The sequence below is a fragment of the Sinocyclocheilus anshuiensis genome, unplaced genomic scaffold, assembly GCF_001515605.1.
Source record: "Sinocyclocheilus anshuiensis isolate Anshui unplaced genomic scaffold, SAMN03320099.WGS_v1.1 scaffold862, whole genome shotgun sequence".
NCBI classification, from domain to species: domain Eukaryota; kingdom Metazoa; phylum Chordata; class Actinopteri; order Cypriniformes; family Cyprinidae; genus Sinocyclocheilus; species Sinocyclocheilus anshuiensis.
The window spans coordinates 683,299-709,655 of record NW_015539882.1 but is presented as its reverse complement, the minus strand read 5'-3'; the positions used below and the strand labels follow the sequence as shown (position 1 = coordinate 709,655).

The following is a 26,357-nucleotide window of genomic DNA, read 5'->3' as shown; positions in this document are numbered from 1 at the left end:
GTACGCCCACAATTTGAATTGATATTCAAACCTTTGACGGCACTTCAGTAGCCAATAAAGATATCCGATCGAGAAGGGACCAATAAAAGCCCAGATATCTGAACCGGGAAAAGCCGCCGCTGCAGCAGGTAAAGACCTGATTAGACAGTGAGGGAGCTCAGCGTAATTTATGGACTCAAAGCTTGGATAAACAAACTACATGGTAGTGTTATCATAAATATCTATATTTTGATACCGATACTGAAATATCTGACACGGTTCCATTGCTCATTTTCCACAGTATACACCAATACAAGCTGCGTCTCTCTCTCCTCTCCGACAGCGAGTTTGACACGCATCCACCTCCTGTCGATTACAGAGTCTGAATGTTCGCACGGGATTGCAGGTATTCCGCATAATTTAAATCATTCCCGTGCAAATGTGGCGAGCGCTTTATTGTAACATGAGAACACAGTCATGTAATCGCAGAAAACTGGATGCGAGCTCTCAAATAGGCCTAACTTATACAAATGAACTGCCTGTCCTCTCACTCCGATATAGCTTGTGCGCACTCAGACTGTGTGCAATCGTGATCTCTCCATGCTTTAAATATAAATTATTTCTCTTTGCTCCTGGATTAAATTTTGTCAAAAGTTATCAACCTTCAGAATAGATCCACGCCTGACCGATGAAAACCCTACTGGAAATTTTATTGGCTGTAAGTGAAATGCACCAGAAAGTCTTTCAACAATCAAAGATGGAACTTTAATTTCTTTACAATGTAAGTTTATGCTAGAAATGTTTCTGAATGGGATATTTGTCTGATTTGTACATATAAATATCCTAGTCTGCCTAACTGCATCACTACATTGTACAGTCATTACAGGTCAAAGCCATCTGATGTTCCATTTATCTAAATAAACAACATATATGGCTCTTAAATCACTGCCTATAAAAATTCAGTGTTGTCATATTTTCTAATACAACTGAATTGAGGTCATTTGTTTTATAATTTTATTACTGACTTTGTACTTGTAATTTTTTGTAAATTCAATTCAGTTTGAAATCAAATTTGAAATCAAGCTTCCTGCTGTAAGCTTTTGCTACAAAGTTTCCCTATTTTAAAGACACAAATACACAGAATGAGCAAATGTTTAAGATTGAGATTTTTGTAATAGTAATTGATCAATATTTCTATGTATGTAAATAAAAGCCTATATTAAAATCTGTCCATCATATAAAGCGAATGTGTCTTTTTAGAAGACTTGGATTAAACCAATTTCAAAGCTTGAAACAATAAGCTTGAAATAATTTAAAAAATAAAATATTAAAATATCTATATGGCAGCATACAGTATGTGGTAGTATTGCCAATGGTATTGAAAATGATTAGTCGTCCTGAAAACAAAAATGACCCTACTTTTTTTTTAGTGCACATTACTAGTCTTGTGGTGAACAATTGAACCATGGAAGTCAATACACTGGAAAAAAAAATTGTCTGCCGTGGTAATCTTTAATCCAAAACTGAAAATTGGCTTCTGCTCTGGAATGGCGTTCTCGCTGTGATGACATCAGTTTGACGGCTTGGGGAGAATCCTCTTGATGTGCTGTTTCCGGGTCCAAGCTTCTACTCATTTCACTTGAGAATATTACAGTATCTCACAGTAGATAGTAGTATTCGAGCACTATTTAATGAATATTACATATTTAAGCTGAGCATTTAAAAATTTGCTGTGCTCACAGTGTCTCAGAAACTAATAATTTAGCTGAATCACTGTCTGGCCATCTGGGATTTCAGTATGGAGATAAAGGTTAGGGTTATAATTTTTCAGTATTACATGACATCGTGAGTGTGTATATGCACAGTTTGTTGTTTTTTGGGGGCGTCTGGCAGAGCGTTAGGACCCATAAGCGGTGAAGCGTGATGTCAGAAGTAACAAGCAGATATTCTTAACCACTCCTATCCAACCGTGAATCTGCTGCGAGCAAGAGGTGGAGAGGAGGTGCACCACAATAAAACCCCGCCCTTTATTCAATATTCCGTTTCACTTGGAAATGCATCACAACACTGAAGTCAGTTGCAACTTCCGGTTCACGGGTACTTTAATATTGATATTTTTCAAGGTATTGAAGTTAGAAATTCCTGTATCATGGCCACTAGTTCACGTACTTTGTCAATAAGATAAAAGTGGGTTTTGTTCAAAGTAGCTATTATCCACATAGATCTTTGATATGAATGAATATTTTTTGGTAATTCGTTAAATATCGCCGGCTAAAAAGTAACTAGTACTCAGAGCAGTTTTTGAGAGGAGAACTTTGTACTTTTACTTGTAACTGAGTGTTGTTTCAGCAATGTAACAGTACTTGTACTTAAGTACAAATTTTCAGTACTCTTTCCACCACTGCGCGTTACTGTAATTTGATTACTTTTTTAGTAACGTAGTAATTTAACGCGTTATAATTTTCAAAATCGTAATTAGAGTATAGTTACAAGCCGAGGTCTCTATACGTTACTGCCGCGTTACATTGCTGACAGAATGCAGTGTTTTATCATCTAGATTGTAAAAAGGATGTAGCACACGCACTGTCGAGTCAAGTGCCAGTGGATTAGAGACCTGCTCCTGCGAGACCCGACGCAACAGCAGCGTGGGAGAAGATGGGCTAGTGCTGCTGCGGGCGGGTAGACACTCGTGTGTGTGCGGTTTGCGGGAGAATAAAGTGATTCACGGGACTCCCGCAAAATAGAAATATCTAAACAGAAAATATCTAAAACAAATAAATTGTTATTCATCTATTGCACAAAAGCAACATGAACTAATATAAAATATAAACGATTAACAGGTGCAAGCATATGCAGAGTTTCTATTTAAGTTATAACACGTGTTTGCAGCGTTGAGCAATGCAGTGCTGAAATTTGCGTGCTCATGAATCCTCTCATTATAACACACGAATTGTAGACATTATGAAAGATTAATTATTGCAAATATTTACTGTTATAGAGATTTGTGAGATTGCGATGAACTGAGATGTCTTTTAGAGATTATAAATGCAGCGCTCTTTGCTGGCATTCTGCCATGCCAAACCATGCACGCAGCAGCCGCTTGCTTTAGTTAAAAATAACAGTGTTCTGTGAATGTTGATGCTTTAATAACAAATATTTATCGGGAGCGTGTATGCTGGGATTTCATAAATTTAATGGAGAAAAAAGTAACGCAACTAGTAATGTAACTAATTACTAGTTACTTTTTAAATAAAGTAATCAGAACACTAACGTGATTACTTTTAAAAGGAGTAAGCAGTAATTTGATTACATTTTCAGAGTAACTTGCCCAACACTGTTAGTAATAGCCGTGCTGTGCTGCAAACTGTACCTGAAGAACATAGAGCCCATGGCATAAAAATGATGGATCTGGACAAAGATCAACTACCAATGGAAAGAGCTCTTGGTTTGTGGTGGTGTGTTGAATCAGATACTTTCAAGTTTAAAATGGCTATCAAAGATCATCCTTGCACCTGGAGTGGTGTTCTGTCAACAGTATGCTCTGTATATGACCCTTTAGGATTTTTGGCACCATTCACTCTCACAGCAAAAATTCTCCTGTAAGAGCTATGTAGGACAAGATGTGGATGGGATGATTCACTATCCTCAGATCTCCAAAGACAATGGTCTTTATGGTTGAAAGAGCTTGGGAGGATTGCAGACTTCAAGGTGGATAGATGTCTAAAACCAACAGGGATGGACAAGCCTACCAACGTTCAGTTGCATCATTTTGCAGATGCAAGTACACTTGGATATGGCACTGTAACGTATCTTAGGATGGAGACAAATCATGACGTCCACGTAACTTTCCTACTCAGCAAAGCTAGAGTAGCACCTTTGAAACAAGTAACCATTCCACGTCTTGAATTGACAGCTGCTGTACTTGCTGCTCGAGTGGACAAAATGTTGAGGGCAGAGATACAGTTTCCATTGGTGGACTCCGTGTTCTGGACAGTACGTCTGTGTTAAAATACATAAAAAAATTAGGACAAACGTTTTCTTAGCTTTGTGGCCAACAGAATCTCTGCAATAAGAGAAATTACAACACCGTTACAGTGGAGATGCACCTACACGTCAAAATCCAGCAGACTGTTGCTCCAGGGGTCTGAAAGTAGACCAGCTGTTAACAAACAGAGAATGGATCAATGGACCAGGTTATCTGTGGAAACCAGTGGAAGAATGGCCAGTTCAAATATTTGATTCTACTCTTAAAGCGGATGATCCTGAGGTAAAGAGAAACATGTGTGTAAATAGCACTGTTGTAAATGAAATGCCAAGTGCAACAAATGCTACTCATAGACTGATTACTCATTTTTCAGACTGGACAAAGTTGAAGGTTGCTGTTGCTTGGCTCTTGAAGTTAAAGAAAATTCTGAAACAACGGAATCAAAAGTGGAAGGAAATTCAAGCCTCTTTAGACTCTTCTGGAGTATTAATTTCTTCTAAGAAGATAGAGAAAGAGCTTCAAAAACTAAGAGGCTCTGTGATCACACCGAATCTAACTTTGGAGGACCTGAATGAAGCTGAAGCAGCTATTGTTGCATTCAGTCAACGGCAACAGTTCAGAAAATAAATTGCTGCTCTGTCGTCTTCACCTGTTTCAAAAATAAGAAGAGACAGCAAGTTGTATAAATTGGATCCTATCTATCAAGACGGTCTTTTGAGAGTTGGAGGACGATTGAGGAATTCTGCTATGCCTGAGGAAAGAAAGCATCCGATCATTCTGGCTAAGGATCAGCATATCGCCACACTCATCTTGCGTCATATACATCAACAGTTAAGCCACAGTGGAAGAAATCATATGCTTTCCAAGCTGAGGAAAATATATTGGATCATTAAGGGTAACACAGCTGCCAGAAAGATCATATTTAGTTGTGGCCATTGCAGACGTTTTGGAGTTAAGGTGAGTGAGCAGAAGATGGCAGACTTGCCAAAGGAGCGACTCCTTCCAGATCTGCCTCCATTTACAAATGTAGGGTTGGATTATTTTGGTCCTGTGGAAGTTAAAAGAGGACGTTCCATTGCAAAACGTTATGGAGTCATCTTTACTTGCATGGCAAGTCGAGCAGTTCATCTGGAAGTCGCTTATTCTTTGGACACGGATTCATGCATCAACTTTCTACGAAGATTTATTTGCAGACAAGGACAAGTAAATCACATAAGATCGGACAATGGTACAAATTTTGTTGGAGCCGAAAGGGAGTTAAAGGAAATGCTTAGTTCATGGAATAAAAGCAAGATTCAAAGGGTAATGCTCGAGAAAGGTGTCCAGTGGAGTTTCAATCCTCCGGGAGTTTCACATTATGGTGGAGTGTGGGAGCGTGTGATCAGAATGGTCAAAAGAATTTGGAGTTTAATCTTACATCAGCAAACTTTGGATGATAAAGTATTCCAAACTGTGCTGTGCGAAATTGAGGCCATTCTGAACGATCGCCCAGTAACCAAGCTGTCAGATGACCCTAATGATTTGGAGCCACTTACTCCAAACCACCTTCTTCAGATGAAAGGTAAACCAGTACTACCTCCTGGACTATTTGACAAATCTGAATTATACAGCAAGAGGAGATGGAAAAAGGTCCAGTATATGTGTGACTTATTCTGGAAAAGATGGAAAAATGAATATTTGCCTTTGCGTCAAGATCGGCAGAAATGGAATAAGGAAAGGAGAAACTTTGTTCCCGGTGACATCGTTGTCATTGTGGATTCAACAGCTCCATGTGGATCTTGGTTGATGGGACGAGTTTTGGAAGTCTTTCCAGATAAAAATGGACTTGTACGTTCTGTGCGAGTACAAACTAAAACCAGTGTACTCGAGAGACCTGTGACAAAGCTTTGTCTGTTGTATGACAGCATGGAAATGTAATGGACTGACTGCAAAGACTGTTTACTTTCTAACCTACAGAGGACTGATTAATGCAATATTTACAATGTTGCTTTGGGCTTTAATGGCTCTTTGTATTAATCTTGTATTGAATTGTAATGTCTACCTGCCATGTACAATTAGGGGCCGGGGTGTAAGAGCCATTATGTCTGTTGTAATTCTGTTTTTGACCACTGGGTGGAGTGTGGGCCTTAATGAGTATATAGGTAGGCAAAGAATAAGAGAAAGAGGCGTGTAATTAGAGGGAAGCACAACATTTTTTAACCGTGTCTGGAGGTGAATATGTGGAGGCATATGATGATATTTTATGTGCATTGTGCAGCGGAACTGTGAGTTAAAATGACCTGTACGAGCTATGTGATAAATAAATCTGATAAAGCAGTATTTGGAGGACGGTTTTTCTTGTTTGGATCTCACGCGTCAGAAACTACCCTACAACACCTCAAGTGACAAAATGACTAGTATTTATGTCACTATACTATCTATCTATCGATCTATCTATCACTTTGTACTTTGACAGGCTAAATAGCAAATTTTATTGAATCCCTCCTGAAGGTGAAACGTCATTTTCACACCACAAATGTTTCCTAACAGAGTGACTGTTGTTTTTTTTGTTTTTGTTTTTTTTTTTATAACTCTTTTGCCATTGGTTAGCCAAACAGAGAGCCCCGCCCCAAAATAACACCATTGGTTGACCCTGTTGCTATCTTAGGCTGGCCAGAATGTTCAAAAAAACAGAGCAAAGTTTTGATAGTGCCAATGTAGAGAATGGCAACACTTTTCGGAGAAGTCGAATGGTTTACTTTCTGGAAACTGTTTTTTATCTGGTTTTATCTGGAAACTGGAATAGGGTAAAATATTTTATCTTTTTTAATCAAAAACATTCAGATCACCAAAAGGTAAAAGTTGTGGAATCCTAATATGCTGTGTACTAATAAACAGCATGAGTCATACAGTCTAGCCATTTTATGGATTTATGATGTAACATTTCTTGTGAAGCAAGAAAAAAAAATAGTTAATTTTTTTTTCTGTCTGTATTGTGAAAGGCCTGAGGAGTAGACAGAGGGCATTGAGTGACATTTTCTTTGCACTTTAATGTCTGACGGTCAGACTTTAGACATTAACGTTTGGGGGGAGGGACACCAATGTGAGGGTGCAGGTGTCTCGTCTTAAGATAAGACCATGGCTGTAGTTCAAACAGCTTTATACCTATCAATTCCCAAACTGTCATTTTCATAGCAACAGATAACTGCGGGTCACCAAACACGCTCCCCACCTTCTTACCGCTTCTCTGCTCCCCTCCCACCTTGATGAAAAGCCGACAGCAAATTAATTTACACCTTGATGACAAACAGATACAAACGCACCCATCAAAGTTCTTGGTTATCTCTGAAATGTGTGACGTAATGCATGTTTATCATTCAGTCTGCCTCTCTCACTTAGACATCGTCTTCTCTTGTTCCACCTCTCATCAAGCAGAAGCCTTTGGCCCGAGCGGTGACTTTGGGTCGAACGTGTTTGTTTTCTTCATTCTGTGCTATGTGGTATGAAATTTTAAGTACTTTTCTTTTCACCTCTGCTCATCCACTGGGCTTTTTCCAAATTTATGTCATAATAATTAGGTTCTGTTCCTCGAAGTGTGATTCTGTGTATCACCAGTGTGAAGGGCTTTATGTTGTCCTGATGCATGCATTTTCAGTTTTCTTTTTATTAAAGTTAATAAAACATCGCCATATAAGCTACATTTTTCTTTAAACATGCACAGCAAGTGCACACACATCTTGTGTAGTTGGGTCAGGTTTTGCCTGTTACAGACTAGCCAGAAAACCGCTTTATAAACATGCAAAATAATGTCTTGCCGTTCTGTTGAAATTCTACAAATTTAGGTGATATAAAATATCATTAGCTTAGTATAAAATGTCTTGCTTCTTTAATTTGTCTTTCTATCTACCTATCTATCTATCTATCTATCTATCTATCTATAATTTTGTTATTTCCATTTTTCTGGTGTTCTGTTCATCTGTCTTACTCTGTTTTTAGACAAACTTTGCTTTTATGAATTTTCTTTGAATTTTAGTTCATGTTAATTTTACTTCGTTCCATCCAAATTTGAATTGTAATTCTGTGTCCTGTTTGCCATCTCAGTTTAATTCATTTTGAGTTAAAGAACGGAATGCATTTTCAAATCAGTTCTGAATGACCAAAATTTAAGGTTTTTGTCATGTGCTGTTTAATAAGCATAATGAATATCTTAATGAAAATGTCAAATGCAGAAAGGTTTCTGTAAGTGATAATGGACAGAAAATATGATTAGCTCACTCTAAAACAATAGAAGTCAATGGAAAGTCCCCTCTTGTTCTCTCTCTATGGGGATTCTCCCTCATCCTGGTGTTTAATGGAGACAGATGCCTGTAATGGGCTGTGGAAATGGACACAGATGCATCACTAAACAAAGTTGCACATCAGCGACTGAGATGGTCATGAAAAAGCACAGAGGGACTTCTTTAAACATGAATAATGACTGCTGAGCACCCCCTATCTCTTTCTGACCTCCAGTTTCTGTATTACCATCGAGGACAGAGTCAATACAGTACATCCACCTTGTTCTCTGTCTCCTTACTTAGTCATTATTAGGCATTAGAGTTCTTGAGTAGGTGACTAAGCAAGGTGAACTGATGATTCATGGTACAACGACTTACATAGGCCCCGCCAAGGCTAATCGCTATGTTGTTGATTTTACCGTATTACCACACGCCCTGCTCCAGTTTCACCCTGCTCAGCTGCACATGAGAGCAACTCGTCAAAAGCTCTTAATGCCCTATCAAGTAATGATGATAGGCACATTCTACCTATGGATTTTCTGTCACTTAAATTTGAGCTGTAAAATGATGCTCAATGTATCTGAGGTATCTGAATATCAGATTCTTAAAGGGGTAGTACACTCAGAAATTCATATTCAGTTTTATAAACCAAAATAAACAAGATATTTTGAAAAGTAAAAAAAAACCTTGACAGACTGTGATCGCTATATATTTTCACTGAAAAGGTTTTACCAAAGGTTTTACCAGTTGTATATTTACAACTTAGTTGATCTATCCATCCATCTAAATATCTATTTTAAAACATACTTTTCAGCTCTTCCAGGCCAAGAGCAGGCTCCTTTGAAAACCGACCCGACGCAGTGTCCTCTCAACATCCCCATTGACCACCAGGGCCTGATTGCTCGCGTGCGCTCCGCCCATGTCGATTCCCAAGACCAGTGGTTCCCAATCCTGGTCCTGGAGAACCCCCAACACTGCACATTTTAGATGTCTCCCTATTCAAACACACCTGATTCAACTCATCAGCTCAAGAGAAAGGAGACATGCAAAAACGTGCAGTGTTGGGGGTTCTCCAGGACCAGGATTGGGAACCACTGCCCAAGACCATGAAATTCAGATGGAGCCCCCGTTGCCAATTTTGCACTCCCGGAAACCTCACTTATTCCCCAGCAGTCAGCAGAGCCTCAGATGATCATACAGCATGCAGACGGCAAAGAGCCCTCCATGATCTTCCAGCACGCAGACTCGTCCGAAGCACCCGTTCTCTTCCAACACGGAGAATCAGGCAAGCAAGTGAGCTATGTAGTGGAACAGTACGAAATCCCAGGAACCGCTGAGATGGAGCACACGCAGATTGTCATCGTTCAGACCATTGATTAAAATACCACCTTTAGTGTTCGTTCTTCTTTTTCTTTCTATTTTTGGTGAACTATCCCTTTAAGTTCAATTTGTGAGACTGGGAATGATTTTCGCCACATTATCAGTCGCAAGAGAGGAATTTGAAGTAGATCAAACTTATGTGTTTTGTGACTCATACTTTGGTGAGTCTGTGTCACCTCACCTTGCCCACCTCTTTCCCGACCCTACTCATAATGGTGATTTATGTATGCACTTTCTCTTTTCTCCTACAGTAATTGACAATGTGATGAATGGCTTTGGAAAAGAAGGCAAGGCGCTCCAGCAGAATGGTAGTTGTTTGTTCTTGACTAGGAAGCAGACTCCGATGTCCTTTAAAAAGTGAGTGTTGCATTCATTTGCAGATAGCTGTGTGGAATGGACAATTACTGGCTGACAGCGAGGCAGATTTCTCTTTAGTCAATTCAAAATTTGAAATGCAGGAATCTAGTTGATTCAATCATGAATGAATCTGTCAGAATACACAGCACTTAAACTGATGATTTAAATCATGAAGCCTAATTAAAAGGAAGGAGCCTGTTGAGATACTTTAGTCTTTATTACTGAAAAACTGACGTGCAACACTTTAACTATGATAAACAAAAAAATGTATGACTTCAAAGAATTTTGAACACTTTTCTCAAAATGAACTAACTTTTCTGAATCATTTCTAGGAGGTTCAGGCCCAAAGAAAATTAGTAAGAAGTTTAATAATGTACAGCCTTTTTCCTCAGAGGAGACTTTAATGCTTTTAAATGTAGTTTCTCTGTGTCTACTGAACCACATATGTGAAGGATAGCTCACCGCAATCACTTTTGATCATTATTGAATTTTCTTCAAGGCTGGCACTGTCGTTATTGGAAAATCTTTCCAGTACATGTAATTTTGTCTGCAGAGTCGGGAACAAAAATGTATCAGTCACTTTGAATAAAAATGTCTGCTAAATGACAAGTATGTGTAAGTGCAGATTCAATGTCTGATGTATCTGAGATCTTCTCAGGGCACATTTCTCTTGCACATACATCCTTGCACATTCATACACACACACACACACATACACACACCATCTGTCTTGCCAGATATGTAGCAGTATCACTAGACATAGCGTATTCATTGTCATATTAGTGGCATGTCTTCATCATACCGCAGAATGGGCCACTATGCGATACATTGATGTCAAATAAGCCTAATTCATGCAGATATCTCAATGGCTTTCAAAGTGCAACAAATGGGCCTTTTAGACATTTGCTGGCATACTAACTTTCTGGAGAAAATTCAGTAGCACTTGTGCCACTCTGCATGCAGTATTTAAACTTAAAATCTGCATTTTCTTTTTTCTCACTAACCGGCAATCCAGTTTAACCATATGCTAAATTTACTGAAATAACGAATATTCAAGCTTTAGCTCAAGCTCAATAAACAGCATTTTTGGCATAATGTTGATCACAGAAAAAGAATTTTGACTCTTTGAGTTTAACTGAATCTGGAATTTCCTTTAAATTGCCATTGCCTTTCTTTTTGAGCACACATTTTGTTGTAGACATGCTGGAAACAGCTATTAGCTGAAAACACTGGAGAGAACAGAGAAGTGTTTATCCATTGTATGGCAGAATGTCTGCTGACTGCTGGGTTCTAGTTAAAGTTGTCATGGCAGCACATGTTAATGTCAAGGACTAGTTCTATCTTTCCTCATGCCATTTCAATGGCTTGTGAATTGGCAGACATGATTGTCTGAACATCTGATTCTGAAGAGCGTTTGTTGTATGTGTCGCACCTGGTACAGAGAAGCTTTTTTTCCTCAAACCTGATTTCAGAAGAGAACAACTCAAGGTAATAACAATGTAATTGAAAGGTTTAGTTCACCCAAAAATGAAAATTCTGTCATTAATTACTCTCATAATTACTCACTTACCCTCATGTCATTCCAAACCCGTAAGACCTTAATTCTTCTTTGGAACACTAATTAAGATATTTTCGATGAAATCCGAGCTTTCTGACCCTGCATAGACAGCAATGCTGAACTGACATGTTCAAGGCCCAGAAAGGTAGTAAGGACATTGTTAAAATAGTCCATGTGACATCAGTAGTTCAACCGTAATTTTATGAAGCTACGAGAATCCTTTTTGTGTGCAAAGAAAACAGAAATAACAACTTTATTCAACGATTTCTTCATTTCCAGGTCAGTCCGCCACCATTCACGAGAGTACCATGATGCATGCATTAATATATCTTTCCTCATTGCCTTATATATAATGCTATATGTTCAGCAATGCATACTTTTCTAATGTGATTTTGGCCACAATATTTCATCTAAAACAAACTCAGATAACAAAAAATATTTTTTTTTAAGTTTCATGCTCTGATTTCTTTTATTTCTTCCAGGAATAACAGTGCCAACATTAATGCCAAAACATAACTGTTTTATACCCAAAAAAACTCACGTCATTGAGCCATCTCACGCAATATCAAGTGAAAAATACACTAATGTCTACACAAGGTGTGTTACCACCAAAAATGATGTTAAAATTAGAACTTTAATGCAATGACAAAGTCGGGTTTTCCCTGAGGGTGAACAATGTGAGGCATTACTTCTAGCTCAGTTTTGAGACACATTCGAGAAAACAAATCTTCAAGTTGTCACCCCATATTTGTGTGTAAAGAGTCACAATTAAACTTCCATATTCCTCACCCTAGAGATGTGTTAAGCCAGCACCTATTTTACCATGCATACATTAAATGTACATTTCTGTACAAATGACACTTTGAATCAGCAACACTTTATGAAGAGAAACAGGATGTAAAACAGGGGCTGAAGTGAATGTATCAGCTGTGGTGCTGTGATTGGTTCCCAGTGGCTTTGGAGAAGAGTGGCACCGGCACCAGCATAGCTGACATAGCTCAGAAGAACATGATTAATGGTGGAAATGGCATCCTTTTGACCTCTCAAGCTCCTCTTTACTGTTATTCCCCCAATCAAATCTCCTCCTGTCCGGGCCCGTACCCCAGGGGAACCAGGGAGAGTGGGAGCAGACGACTCCCTACGCTGTGCTGTAGGTTTGGGCCTGAAAGTGATTTCCTGTGTCTGGATGGAAGTGATAAGTATGTTGTTATCTGCACCGTGGCATTAGATCTGGGGCCTAGGGAAAGTGAAGTTTGTCATCAAACTGAATTTGCTGTCACTATGGAGAAGTGTATTTTTTTTTAGTGCTGTCAAATGATTAATCGCCATTAATCGCATCCAAAATAAAAGTTTTTGTTTACATAATATATGTGTGTGTGTTCGGTGTATATTTATTATGTATATATGTAACCCCTCTCCCCCGGGTCCTTACCGCCACACCTACAGCCACTAGCGTCAGTCGCTAGTGCGTCTCTTGAGATCAGGGGAGTGAGGTTTACTTGCACAGCACCTACCGCTGGCGTCCGTTACACTCACCATATATAAATACACACGCATGTATATATTTCTGAAAAAAAATTTGTTTATATATTAAATATATTCATTTATAATATAAATTATATGAATATAAATATAGACGTGTAAATCCATTGACTAGGTGACTAGGTTCTTGGCCTCCTGAATGTCACGTTTGAACCTCATTTTTTTTCTCTATGCTTACATATTTTTAGTTATGAGGGTTTGAAATTTTATTTTATTCTTTTCAGGCAGCTTATTTTCTGGTTCATGTCGAGTCGTCGTCTATAGATGATTGGATGTCTTTTATCATACCTGCAGACCCGTGAATAATGCTTTTACATCAGCCGTAACACTTGACCTTTCCATTTCTTTAATCGAAGGAAGTTTATGTTTATGTGTGAGGGTGAATACAAAGCAGAGATGACCTGTAAAGCTGGCATGATGCTTACATGTCATCTGTGCATGTGTTCGGGGTAATGAGAGATTGAAGACACTAATCAAGACTATATAAAACAAATCCCTCTGATCCTGAGGCCTCTTCGCCTCACTCATGTCCACCCATATGATCTAATCAGACCTCATTATTATGACCTTGGCCAGCACACTCCACGCTGAGGAAACTCAATATACAGCAGGCTCCCAGCTGATAGCACACCGGATGGATTTCATATCATGTTAGACAGAACAGTCCCGGCATGATGAGAAATTGAGATGTTTTGGTGAAAATCAGGCAGCGTGAGGAGGGAACATGTCCCTCTGTTCTTATTTGACATGAATGGTTAGTTTCGCTTCTCTTATTCAGCATTTCTCTTGGGCTCTGTCTCAAATAGCAAAGAGGTCCGTAGAAAATTTCAGAACTGAGAGCAAAAATCTCACTGCAAAACCATGACAAGCAATATGACACAACATTTGTTGACTTTTCATTTGTTGACATTTGTTGAAGTGTCGTTGCTATTCATTTTGTAAAAGTCTTTGATCATGGCATTCGTGAGTGCTAAGACCATAATGCATTCATAAATACGAGGGCTTGGTGATGTCATCCATAAAGGAAAGTCATTTCAGAGGTAAACTTACGATATTTTGTGCGCACCAATGAACCATTAACAATAAGACCAAGGATGTACAGCATATTTAGAAATGAAATCATGTCCATTTTGATTTCATGTTGAAAATCCCAAAATTCTGTCTGCCTTTGTCCTCATTAGATTTTCACATGTGTACAGAGATTTGGTCTGAACATGCCAGCTATAGCTTGTGGAGTAAAGCTTCAATGTACTGGTTTATTGATTGTATCAAAGCATTGTTCATGTGTTTGTTTACAGAGCTTCTGACTTCACTCAACTTTATTACTTTGGGCTGTTGTGCAATCATGGATAAGCCTTTGGTGTTATCATCGTCAACACTAATGGTTTTGGTGAATTATTTTTTGCTTGGTATCTAGTTGAAACCCTAACCTAACTAAATCCCATCTACTCCTGTTGGATTTCTTATGGATAATCTCTTCAGCTGGTTTCCGTCTTCTCTTTTTCTCCTTTCTTATGTCTGTGCTGTAAGGTATCTTGCTTTCCACAACAATGCAGCTTTTTTTCTGCCCTGTTATTCTGAGCCTGTGCATGCAAAGGGACGTTTTAGTGTACTTTGTAACCCTGTCACGATTCACTGTGGGACTATTGGAAAAGACCATCTTGAGACATAAGGCAGCATTGATGGAAATTTGTTGCGACAGTTGTAGCAAACCTTACTACATTTAAATTACAACTGGTTGAGGCGGCCAAATATGGACCAGATTCCGGTCAGAGAATCAGGAGAGCAGGAGAAGTCTTTAGATTGAGACATTTATTTTACTCCAATATATGCATCTGCATATGCCTCTGGTATGAAATGAGATGTGGTTTGTATTATATGAACACATTACAGAAAACATAGTAGCAGCATAAACAAAGACAGACAGCGGTCTTCACTGGCAGGTAACACTAATAATCGTCCCTCTAGGAAACATAAAATGAACTTTAGTTCCTAGTTCCTAAAATAGGCTTTCTGACACAGTCGCCCCCAATTATCTGGCAAGATAATCGAACACTAGTCTAAAGTCTATCGGGGGTGCTCGTGTCATTATCCTCAAGATGAGGAAGAGGGATCAATCGCACAACTGGACGAGTGTAAGTTTTGTCTTTAACCTTGACTCTGACGATACGAATTCTACCGTCAGCTCCAGGTAAGGTCTCTGTTACGGTTCCTACAGGCCAGAGTGAGCGTGGAAGTTGTGGATCTACAACTAGTACGACTTGCCCTACTGTCAGTTCCCTGCCCTCGGTCGTCCACTTGTGACGTCCCTGCATGTCTGGGAGGTATTGGCGAATAAAGGCAGCCCAGAAACAATCAGCCAGCACCTGGCTATGTCTCCATCTTCGTCTTCCAAGCAGGTTGTTGGAGTCATACAAGACCTGAGGTAGCGAGGCATCTCGACGACCCATAAGAAGTAGGTTTGGGGTCACAGGATCCACATCCGCAATATCCGAGGATACGTAGCCAAGTGGCTTGGAGTTCAGGATGCTTTCAACTTCTACCAGAAGGGTCTGCAGTACTGGTTCCGGCACTGACTGCTCTCGGAGGATCACACGGAGTGCTGCCTTCACTGATTTTATCTCGCGCTCCCAGGTTCCCCCAAAGTGAGGAGCATTTGGGGGGTTATGGCGAAACCGAATTTTCTGCTCTGCCAGCTGTTCCCGTAGCTTTGGTGACATGGCTTCAAAGGATTCCCGTAACTCCCGATCACCTCCAACGAAGTTGGTGCCATTGTCGCACAACAGCTCCATAGGCGCAGGGAGAGCAGGAAAGCGTCACTGTCCATATGCTCCAATAGATCCAGATGCACACAACGTGTCGTTAGGCATTTGTAAATAATTCCCCATCTTTTCTCTTGGCGGCGCCCAATTTTGACTGCGAATGGGCCAAAGCAGTCTACGCCAGTAGAACAGAAAGGTGGCTTATACAGATTTAACCTGCAGGGGGGTAGATCTGCCAGCCGTGGGGTTTGTGGCTTGGCGCGCCAGAACTGACAGTCTCGACAGGTGTGCTGGTGTTTACGAACTGCTTCTCTGCCTCGAAGTATCCAATACTGGCGGCGCAGTTCTGCTAGAACCCTTTCTGAGCCACGGTGAAGGAGTCGTTGATCTGTCTCCTTAACCAACAGCTTAGTGATATGATGGCTAGGGTCTAATACAATTGGGTGTATGGCCTCTAGTTCGAGGTCACTAGCACGCCGTAGCCATCCGCCCACTCTAATGAGACCAGTGGCATCATCATATTCAGGGGCAAGTGAGCCTAAGCGACTGTTTTGTGGAACAGGATGTCCGGCCTTTAAATGTCTAACCTCAATAGGAAAGGAGTCCATTTGAGCCTGTGCCAGAAGTAGCTTTTCCGCTTCAATATATTCAGAAGCCTCCGTAGGAGAGTCAGTGTCAGTGGTAGCCGCCCCATGCAGGGATCTAACAGTGGCCTGGACGAGCTCTTGCCATGTGTGGAATTGGCTTGGATCAGGAATAGAACTACTAGGTAATGAAACAGTTCCAATAAAGGCTGATTTCTTCAGTTCATTGCAGTCAGGCTCTCCTTCAGTTCTGGGCATTGATGGCCATTGGTCAGGTGACTGAATCAGGAAGGCTGGACCTGAGCTCCACTGATGATGGCCTGCTAACTCGGTCAGTCTAAGACCTCGTGTAATGTGGCAGGGTTGTGACTTGACTCCACATACCTCCATTCAGACATCTCTGTCAAAGTCTGTATCTCTGCCACACGTGTCCCTACAAACACTTTGTAGCGGCAGGATTCAGATGTCAACCAGTACAACACAGTGGTAGAGTCAGACCAGAAGGTGACTTTGTGGACAGGTATGGTCAACTCAGTTTGGATCACCTTGCCCAACTGGGCGCCAGTAAGGGCGGCACACAGCTCCAAACGAGGTATAGACAGGCATTTACGAGGTGCTACTCTAGACCTGGCCAAGACAAAGGTAAGAATAACCTGTCCTTGATCATCTGTGGTGCGTAGGTATGCCACAGAACCGTAGGCCCTTTCCGACGCATCACTAAAGACATGAAGCTCTCGAATGGCCGATGGGTTGTCCGCAGAGGCTGGGGTGTATGCTCGAGGGAACTGCAGCTTGGTAAGTGTTGGAAGTTCTCCTACCCAGGTGAGCCAACTTTCTCTCAAATGTAACAGCTCTATGGGGTCGTCCCAACCAAGGTTGTGCTTCCAGAGGTCTTGGATAATAACCTTGCTGAATGCGCTGAGCTTCTTTCGCTTGTGTCTGCAGCCGCTGATATTCCATGTCAGCGAGTGAGTCCTCCTGTACCTGCTGCCGGAGACTGTCAAACTGTCTCTGCTTAATCTTCTCCTCCAAAACAGCAGTCTGGACATTAGAGAGTTCTGGTGGAAGATAAACGCCAGTGGAGGTAATGGAACGCCTACTGGTCCTGGAATGAGAGCTGGTACCGCTGCGAGACGTTTTCCTCGAGCTGCTTCTACGTTGACTGGGACAGGAAGTAGAAGCTTTAGGAGGATGGTCTTCTGTGGGTCGGTAGCCAACCTCATAATCATCCAGATGAGGCGGCAGATTTGTCCTGCGGCGAGGTCTGTCCATTGTCTCTGTGTCACTTACTGTTGGGTCCATACTGGTTTGATGTAGCTCTCAATCCGGCTCGAAGGACCAAATTAATGTAGCAAACCTTCCTACATTTAAATTACAACTGGTTGAGGCGGCCAAATATGGACCAGATACCGGTCAGAGAATCAGGAGAGCAGGAGAAGTCTTTAGATTGAGACATTTATTTTATTCCAATATATGCATCTGCATATGCCTCTGGTATGAAATGAGATGTGGTTTGTATTATATGAACACATTACAGAAAACATAGTAGCAGCATAAACAAAGACAGACAGCGGTCTTCACTGGCAGGTAACACTAATAATTGTCCCTCTAGGAAACATGAAATTAACTTTAGTTCCTAGTTCCTAAAATAGGCTTTCTGACAACAGTCACTATTCACACATACGATACACTTTAAACAAGGGAGACGTGGCTTCTTGGTTTGTTGCAAAGACCCATGTGATGATTGGCATACTGAAACATAGTTTAGAAAGATGGTGTTTAGGCTTGTCATTGACCTTTGGCAGCAACATTCTTGATCTTCTCAAGGTTGTGGACAAGCTGTTCCAGCCAGGATCCACATTGAAAGCACTGGAAACATTTAAAATGTACTGAAAAATAGCTGATATTCAAATTCTGTGCAATTTTGTCACATAAATGATCAATAAAACAGCCTTGAATCAACTGTTTCAAAAGCTTTTGAATTCAATTATCACCACATTAAAATATGTAGTATGAAAAATGGATATTCAATTGTAGGTTACAGATTACATTTAGATTACATTTAACAGTGTCACATGATCCTTCTGAAATCATTCTAATATGCTGATTTGGGGGTCAATAAATATTTCTTAGCAGTGTTAAACAGTTTCTTGAGAGTTTTGTGGAAATCGTGGTACATTTTTTTAGGATTTGATGAATAGGATGTTCGTAGTGATTCGTGTTTTATTTTAATTTTTTTTTATTAAGTAGTAAATTAAGTCTATAATATTGGTGAAATAACCAAAGGTACCAATATGCTATGCATTTCTAGCAGTGCTGAGACCTCATGGGTAAGTTTCAGTTTTTTAGTTCAGTTTCAGTCTATTCCTGTCAGTAGGTGTTTGGATGGTATTTTATTGTTGTCTCATACTTGTATCACTCTCATTATCAGGCTTTTGATTTCTGCAATAAAGCCTAGAACAGCTACGGTTTGATGGTGAATACAATCTGATGGAATCTGTGAAGCTCGTGTGGATGTGATTGTGTTTGAATGAATGTATGTTCATAGTGTGGTTAATGTGTAAGAGAAGAAGTTAATCAAGACATAAACCAAATCCCACTCTGTCCTGAGGCCTCTTCACCTCACTCATGTCCACCCATATGAACTAATCAGACTTCATAATTACGACCTTGAGCGGCACACCGCACACAGAGCAAATTCAATAAACTGCAGCCACCCAGCTGAGAGCACACTGGAGGGATGGATTTCTTTTGTAATGGTGTTGCTATCCCAACATTATGAAATAAAAATGTTTTGGCTAGGAGATGACAGATACGGACAAAAGATGAAAACATGTCCATATAATCAATGAATACTTCAACTGGTTTTCACGCCTACCATGTCATTGGTTCAATCTAACTCACTTTCAGCTGATGATCGGTGGCATGTTAGATCAGGCTTGGATATTTAGAGGTAATGCTGAAATGTGTTTTGAAAATAAGTTTTAATACCTTTTCTCTACCTTTCACAAAATTGTAGTCTGTAAGTTAAAAAAAATAAATAACATTTTTTTTAGTCTCGTATGCTCACCAAGGCTGTTTGATCAAAAATATAGTAAAAACAGTAATATTGTGAAATATTAACTGTTTTATTTTGATATATTTTCAAATGTAATTTATTCCTGTTATGTTAGAACTCAATTTTTAGCATCATCACTCCAGTCTTCAGTGTCACATGATTCTTCAGAAATCATTCTAATATCCTGATTTGGTGCTCAAGTAAAACTTATCAATGTTGAAAACAGATGTGCTGCTTATTTTTTGTGGAAATCATAATCATTGTGGAAAATCTTTTGAATTAAGTGACGCATAAACTGACCCCATAACTACATTACACAAACTGTACAATAAGAATACAGGTTGGGATAAAAGTTAAACCAATGCTGATTTTAGACAGTTGGAAGTAGTTAATAAGAGGAGTCATGGTCTTAATGAAAATCAAACTTTTGCTGATAAGCACTATGAAATGCCACGCACCACAAGTTATCCTTCCCTCAGGAAACTATAAAAAGAAAAGCAGGGAAAAGGCGGAACCCCATCTGTGCAGCTTCATGGGCCATTTTGAGCCCTGAACATTTCTCTTAATCAAACATTCTTTTATCTTCCACCAGAGGTCAGAGGAGCTAGAGATCTGGAATTTTACAATGGCAAGAAACCGGACTTTGCTCAAATCCTTTTTTAGGATTCAGTTTAGAGCTTCAAAGGGGTTCATGATGCATCAGACATCACTAATTAAAGCAGGATACAGAGAATGTACCCCTTTTGTGAAGCACAGTCCACTTAGATGTTCTTCAACTTTTCTTGAAAACATCCCTGATGAATTTGGCCCTCACAAGACACATTGAAATCCCACATCAATAGAATTGATTGTGGAGCAATTCTCTGACACCCCTTGTGGAAAAGGGTGGATAAATAGCGGAGAAGATTGCTTTCCTGACCCCTCACCTGTCAAAAAGAATCCCTGTGAAGAGGTAAATATGCTTACAAAGGAAATTATTGATCAAAGCAGATGAAGAATCAGAAATCACTTTGTGTTGAACTCATCAGTGTGTTTTTATGAACTCTGTATGTACAAGTCAAATGAGGACTATATGTTTTAATTTTTGGAAAGTAAGACTGACCACAAAATATATTCCTTAATCCTCATTGGCCAAATCTTTTTTTGGTCTCAGTGTTCAGCAAAGACAAAACAGATTATTTGAAAACAAATATATTACCTGTATGTAATTAAATATCAATTTAATTTTTGAGATGACTGATAAAGCTCTCCTGCTACTTAGAAGTCATCTAAAAAACAATGTTACAATCTTAATACAATTGATGTATTTACAAGTGTGTATATAGTAAAATATTTGATATTAAAACCTCATAATTTTACCATATTTTCTTACGAGTTTCCAGCTTAAGACATTAACTGCTTTAATTATAAAATAAGTTATATAATTTAACAAAATTATTGTAATATTGTGACAAGGAACAGCAACCATGGTACAAAGTTCAGTGATGATTCTGCTAAAGTTGTGAGTAATGCTATTTTGAGTACTTGTTTATTTATAATGAATAACATTAATTTCTTTAGATTATTATTTTGAGATCATCTTTGATTAGCAGAATGTCCGATGTTCCATGAGTAAATCATTTAACTTTACAAGGAATTGACTGAAAAAATTAGCTTGAATATTTTCAGGTCTAAACATTCAAGAGAGTGAATTTTTGTCTCCAGTTAGGATGCATATGTGATCTTTTTTTTTATTTGTTTATTTTTTTGCAGCCAAAATTAGTTTTCCTGACAATAGTGAAAGTAAGTATAAGTATATAATACAAGAGTAAGACGAGAGACAATTAGTCAACCATCACAATGTATTTTTCAACAGACTCTGATCTGACAATATATTAGTTTTTTTTTTCTTGTCTAGTAGGCTATTTTGTCAATTTAGTTTCTATGGTGTAAAAAACTGCAAGGTAACCAGAAAAATATGCATGTGCCTGTTTTTATTCAAGCTATAAATATTAGTCTGACTTCATTGAGCACTTTTACGGTTACATCAAGTATAAATACCTCCTTATTTCCACATTTGTACTTTTTACTGTGTAGATTCCAGCCTAGACCTACTAATAGATTTAACCCTTAATTAGCATATCTACATTTTGATGAATTAGCAAGGAATAATTTTAAGGGTGTAAAACGAACTAGGAAAGAGTGCTGTTGGCATATGAAGATCGGTGGCTTGAGACGTAGACATCAGCTAGGCGGGGGGCAATAAAAACTCCCATTCATCCCGAGGAGGGGCATAATTGGCTTGACCACATATTGAAACCTCTATCTAGAGTATGCTATATGAGGCAATCATGTACTTCTGCGTTTAGTGTTTGGTTAACTCTAGTCCCACTGAAATAATGGGTTAGAAAACTCGACAAACTTGATGGATTACACTGACTTTACAAAGCACAGACTCTCGTTTCAAAATCAAACTGATTAAATACTTCACATAAGCCATAATTAATAGTGAAATGATTGAGTCCAACGTGAGTCTGAGTTGCGCGTGGTGCGCTGGAGGAGGTGACGGGACCAGAGCGCACTTGGATGAGAATCACTCAGAACACGGTCTGAGTCCGACTGGACACTTGGTGGTCGCCGTGTGCCTTGGATTCGTTGGAACTGTTGGGTTTCTCAACAACACGCTCGTTCTCATCCTGTTCTGTCGCTACAAAGTGCTGCGCTCGCCCATGAACTGTCTTCTGGTGAGCATCTCAGTGAGCGATCTGCTGGTGTGCGTCCTCGGCACTCCGTTCAGCTTCGCCGCCAGTACGCAGGGCCGGTGGCTCATCGGACGCGCGGGATGCGTGTGGTACGGCTTCATCAATTCATTCCTGGGTGAGTCTGTATACAGCTATGTCGATAAACAATTAAATTAGGCTTCGGAGGCACCTGTATAGGTTGGTAACTTACTTTTGAATCGCACCTCACAAGCGCAGCTACATTGTAAAACGTTTTTTAATCGTTAAAATGCTATGATGACATTTGTGTGTTGGATATTTAACACGATAGATGACAAATGCGTATTAGAAATGTACTTGCAGCACGTTCCCTTTAGGCGTTTTAGGAACCTCCACGTCCGTTATTACGCTGTCAATAAATGTTTTGTCTTTCAAAGTAACAAGCTACCAGTAACATAAAACAATGTGATAACGAAAGAGAGAGAGAGAGATCAAACATGACACTTAGTGTCTCTTTATATTTCCTCATACCAACTTGACATGAACTTAATTGAATTCAGAAAGATATTACTCGCGTAGGCTACGTTTGAATAACCGACATAGTACCATCGCTGCAGTCGTATTCTTAAAAATCCTCCTTACTTGGGTAACTTAAATGTTAACGCAACAGCTATCGTGTGCTATATTTATAGTTTTATAGACATTATTGATATAATTTGTCGTGAGGTAAAAGCGTATTCACAAGCTTCCTGTCAGAGACGTGCGCACGCTGCTCTAGTCATTTTAACGTTTTTTTTCTCGCCAGGGAAATGCTGCTAAGCCTAATCAAGTCTGTTATCCAAAAGTTGCAGTAGGCTAATATGAATATTACTATTTATTTTAGTAAACTGTTTTACAGTTATTGTAAATTGCCCGAATTACCTTTTAAGTTGGAAATCGTGTTGCAGTATTTTAATACGTTTTTAAAAAAAAAACTAAATAAAACGCACACAAACTATTTTTTTTAGGAGTAGCCTAGGCTACAAAAAATGCATTGTAGTTCACCTGCAATATAAACCTCAAAGCTGCCTAATCCAACATATAGGTTATGTTTACACATAATAGGACAGGCTACCACCCCCTGCCTATATAGATGGCAATCAGTCTAAATGGATGTTGTCTTGTTGACATTTTAAACTCCTAGTTCTGGATAGCCTATAAGTTTTAGTTTGTGTTGTCTTTCTGGAAATGTACCACAGTCAAATTATGGTATTCTTTGTAGTGTAATATGTCGTAGCATGTAAGTAACACAGCATTACCATCTGATACCATTAATGTACCATTGTACCACACAGTACATTTTTATGTAGGGGTGTTAAAATTGCTCAAAAGTACACAAAAAAAGTCCAACCCTCTAAAGTTGAAAATTTGCCAAAGTTTCAACCCACAGTAATAAGTTCATTGCACTTTTTCAGACACTTGAAATTTATTTACGCATGACAAAAATAAAATTGGAACTATTTAATGAGTTGAAAATGCATTAAATAAGTAGAAATTGCAAATTATTGGAAACAAATGTGATGATAACTTTTTTTTTTACAGTGTACAATTGAAAAGACCAATAAGTCTCCATAATTGGGAAAAAGTTTAAATAAACACACCAGGAGGGCAGAGATGTATTCTTCTTCTAATTAGGGTTTAGCACTCGACCTAAAGGCAAGGAGAGTTGTATTCATGGAAATAAGATGTGTGCTGTCCTGTACTTGACCCATAACACAGTCTCTGTAATGGGGCAGAGCTGGGTGTAGTGTTTCCAGTGAGTAGAATAGCTGTTTTGTTGTTAATTAACTGGTGCCACTTTTCTGGTGCCAGCAGCCCTTAAAGGGATAGTTCACCCAAAAATGAAAATTTGATGTTTATCTGCTTACCCCCAGGGCATCCAAGATGTAGGTGACTTTGTTTCTTCAGTAGAACACAAACAAAGATTTTTAACTCAAACCGTTGCAGTCTGTTAGTCATATAATGGAAGTGAATGGGAATCATGGCTTTGAGAGTCAAAATAACATACACAAACAAATCCAAATGAAACTCTGCGGCTCGTGACGAAACATTGATGTGTAAAGACACGAAACGACCGGTCTGTGCAAGAAACTGAACAGTATTTATATCGTTTTTTACCTCTGATTCACCGCAATGTCTGAACTGTCCTGAGCGCATTCTCAACAGCCGGTGCATGACGTGTCTTCTTCTTCTTGCTTTACAGCGGATTACAGACTTATAAGTGCATTACCACCACCTATCTCTCAAATGGACCATTGACACTCTATCTACAATCTCAATTAGGAGTGTCAGTGGTTCATTTGAGAAATTGGACATTCGGACATTGTGGTGAATCAGAGGTAAAAAACGATATAAATACTGTTCAGTTTCTTGCACAGACCGATCGTTTCGTGTCTTTACAGATCAATGTATCGTCACAAGCCACAGGGTTTAATTTGGTTTTGTTTGTGTATGTTTTTTTGACTCTCAAAGCCATGATTCCCATTCACTGACATTATATGACTGACAGACTGCAACGGTTTGAGTTCTACTGAAGAAACAAAGTCACCTACATCTCGGATGCCCTGGGGGTAAGCAGATAAACATCAAATTTTCATTTTTGGGTGAACTATCCCTTTAAGATCAAATAAGTCTGTGTGATTATATGACGATAGATTTTAATATCAATCTTTAAGAGCTCTATATGACCTACTTGGTAATTTAGAATGTTGATGATGCAGTGTAATTGTCAAAACCTCAATGACCAGTCAGGGTCCTCTGCTGATTAAAGCTGGACGAATCACCATTGGTTCAATAAAACTACGCATATGGGAGAACTAAGTGTGCTTTTATGGAGAAAACCTCTGTAATTGGTTCCACTCCTTGAAAGCCTGATGGCAACTGCCTCTCATTGCTTTGAAAAGGCTCATTACTTGCTTTCCTGATTAGCTGTCATCAGGAACCACCATGCATATGATATAACATGCTTCTTTACTCATTCACAATGTGTAATGCCATTATGATGTTAATTGTAAGCAGTGGACTATACACTTGAATCACAGATTATTGTTATCTCCCTCGAATAAATTACACTGATAAAGTGCTAACAAAGCTGATACTTACAAGACAAAAATACATTTGAGCCTTTATTCTTTAAAGTTTAAACCATCTGTACAGCAAACACATCGTCAGGCTCATGGAGATACAGCTTCATCCAGACATGGAACACATTGTCAGTGCAGATTTCACATCAGGCAGAGAAAAATGACTGTATTAAGGTTCAAAATGTTCTTGAGATGTTCTTTTTCAGGCTTATACATTAGTTTAAATACTCAAGCTTATAGGCTCTTTGAACAACATTATTTTTGAGTCAAGGCCTTTCTAAGCAGCTTTTTTATGATTAGGATGGCAGGATTTTGTGAGTTGATCTTCAAAACAGTGTGAATGTTAGACTGGAACACACAAGCACATGTGAAGAATTTTTGTCTTTCTCTGCTTAAAGTTTGGTGAAGTCCGATCTTTTGGATTTATATACCCCAAAAAAATTTGTAAAAATTGAAACAGATTGATCTCTTGGCCAAACAGAAAGAACCTAAACTTAAAAATGGTGTGGTTTGCAGTGTTGCGTATTCTGAATTTCTCTGCTCAAAGCCCAGTGTGATTGCATTTTTCTGCATAAACTTAACTAATAAATTGTAACTTTAGTGTAAGCTTTGTAACTTGTAACATTTTTCTTAACTATTACAAGCCAGAGTTTCTCTACAGTAAATGTCTGACACATTTTGGTACAACAATCCTGTATTTGTCTCCTATAAATTAAAGGGATAGTTCACCTAAAAATAAACATTCTGTCATCATTTACTCACCCTCACATCATTCCAAACCTGTAGAATTTTCTTTCTTCTGTGGAATATGAGACAATTTTTGAGAAATGTCTCTGCATTGTTTCTTTGCCCTTGCATTGGAAGTCAGTGGTTACTGAAACCTACTGATGACAGAATTTTAAATTTTGGGTGAACTATCCCATTAGTTAGTCTCTATTGTTCAGAAATCAGGTACTGAAATGAGTCTGTACTCTGTACTAACAATTCTGCAGAAAGACTGAATTTGAACGTTGTTTATTATAGTATCAGCTTGGTTCCCTTTCAGTCAGTCACGTTCGACGTTACGTCAGTCGTG

The 26,357-nt window shown here is 39.1% G+C and overlaps 1 protein-coding gene across 1 annotated transcript in view; it reads left to right on the top strand.

The window, feature by feature from the left end:
* The first annotated feature begins 21,928 nt into the window (after positions 1–21,928).
* Positions 21,929–26,357, top strand: part of LOC107685448 (pinopsin-like) — a 28,394-nt gene continuing 23,965 nt past the window's right edge. Inside the window, exon 1 of the mRNA XM_016482029.1 lies at positions 21,929–22,317. Coding sequence (XP_016337515.1) covers positions 21,954–22,317 — 364 coding nt within the window. The 5' untranslated portion in view covers positions 21,929–21,953. The remainder of the gene's footprint in view (positions 22,318–26,357) is intronic.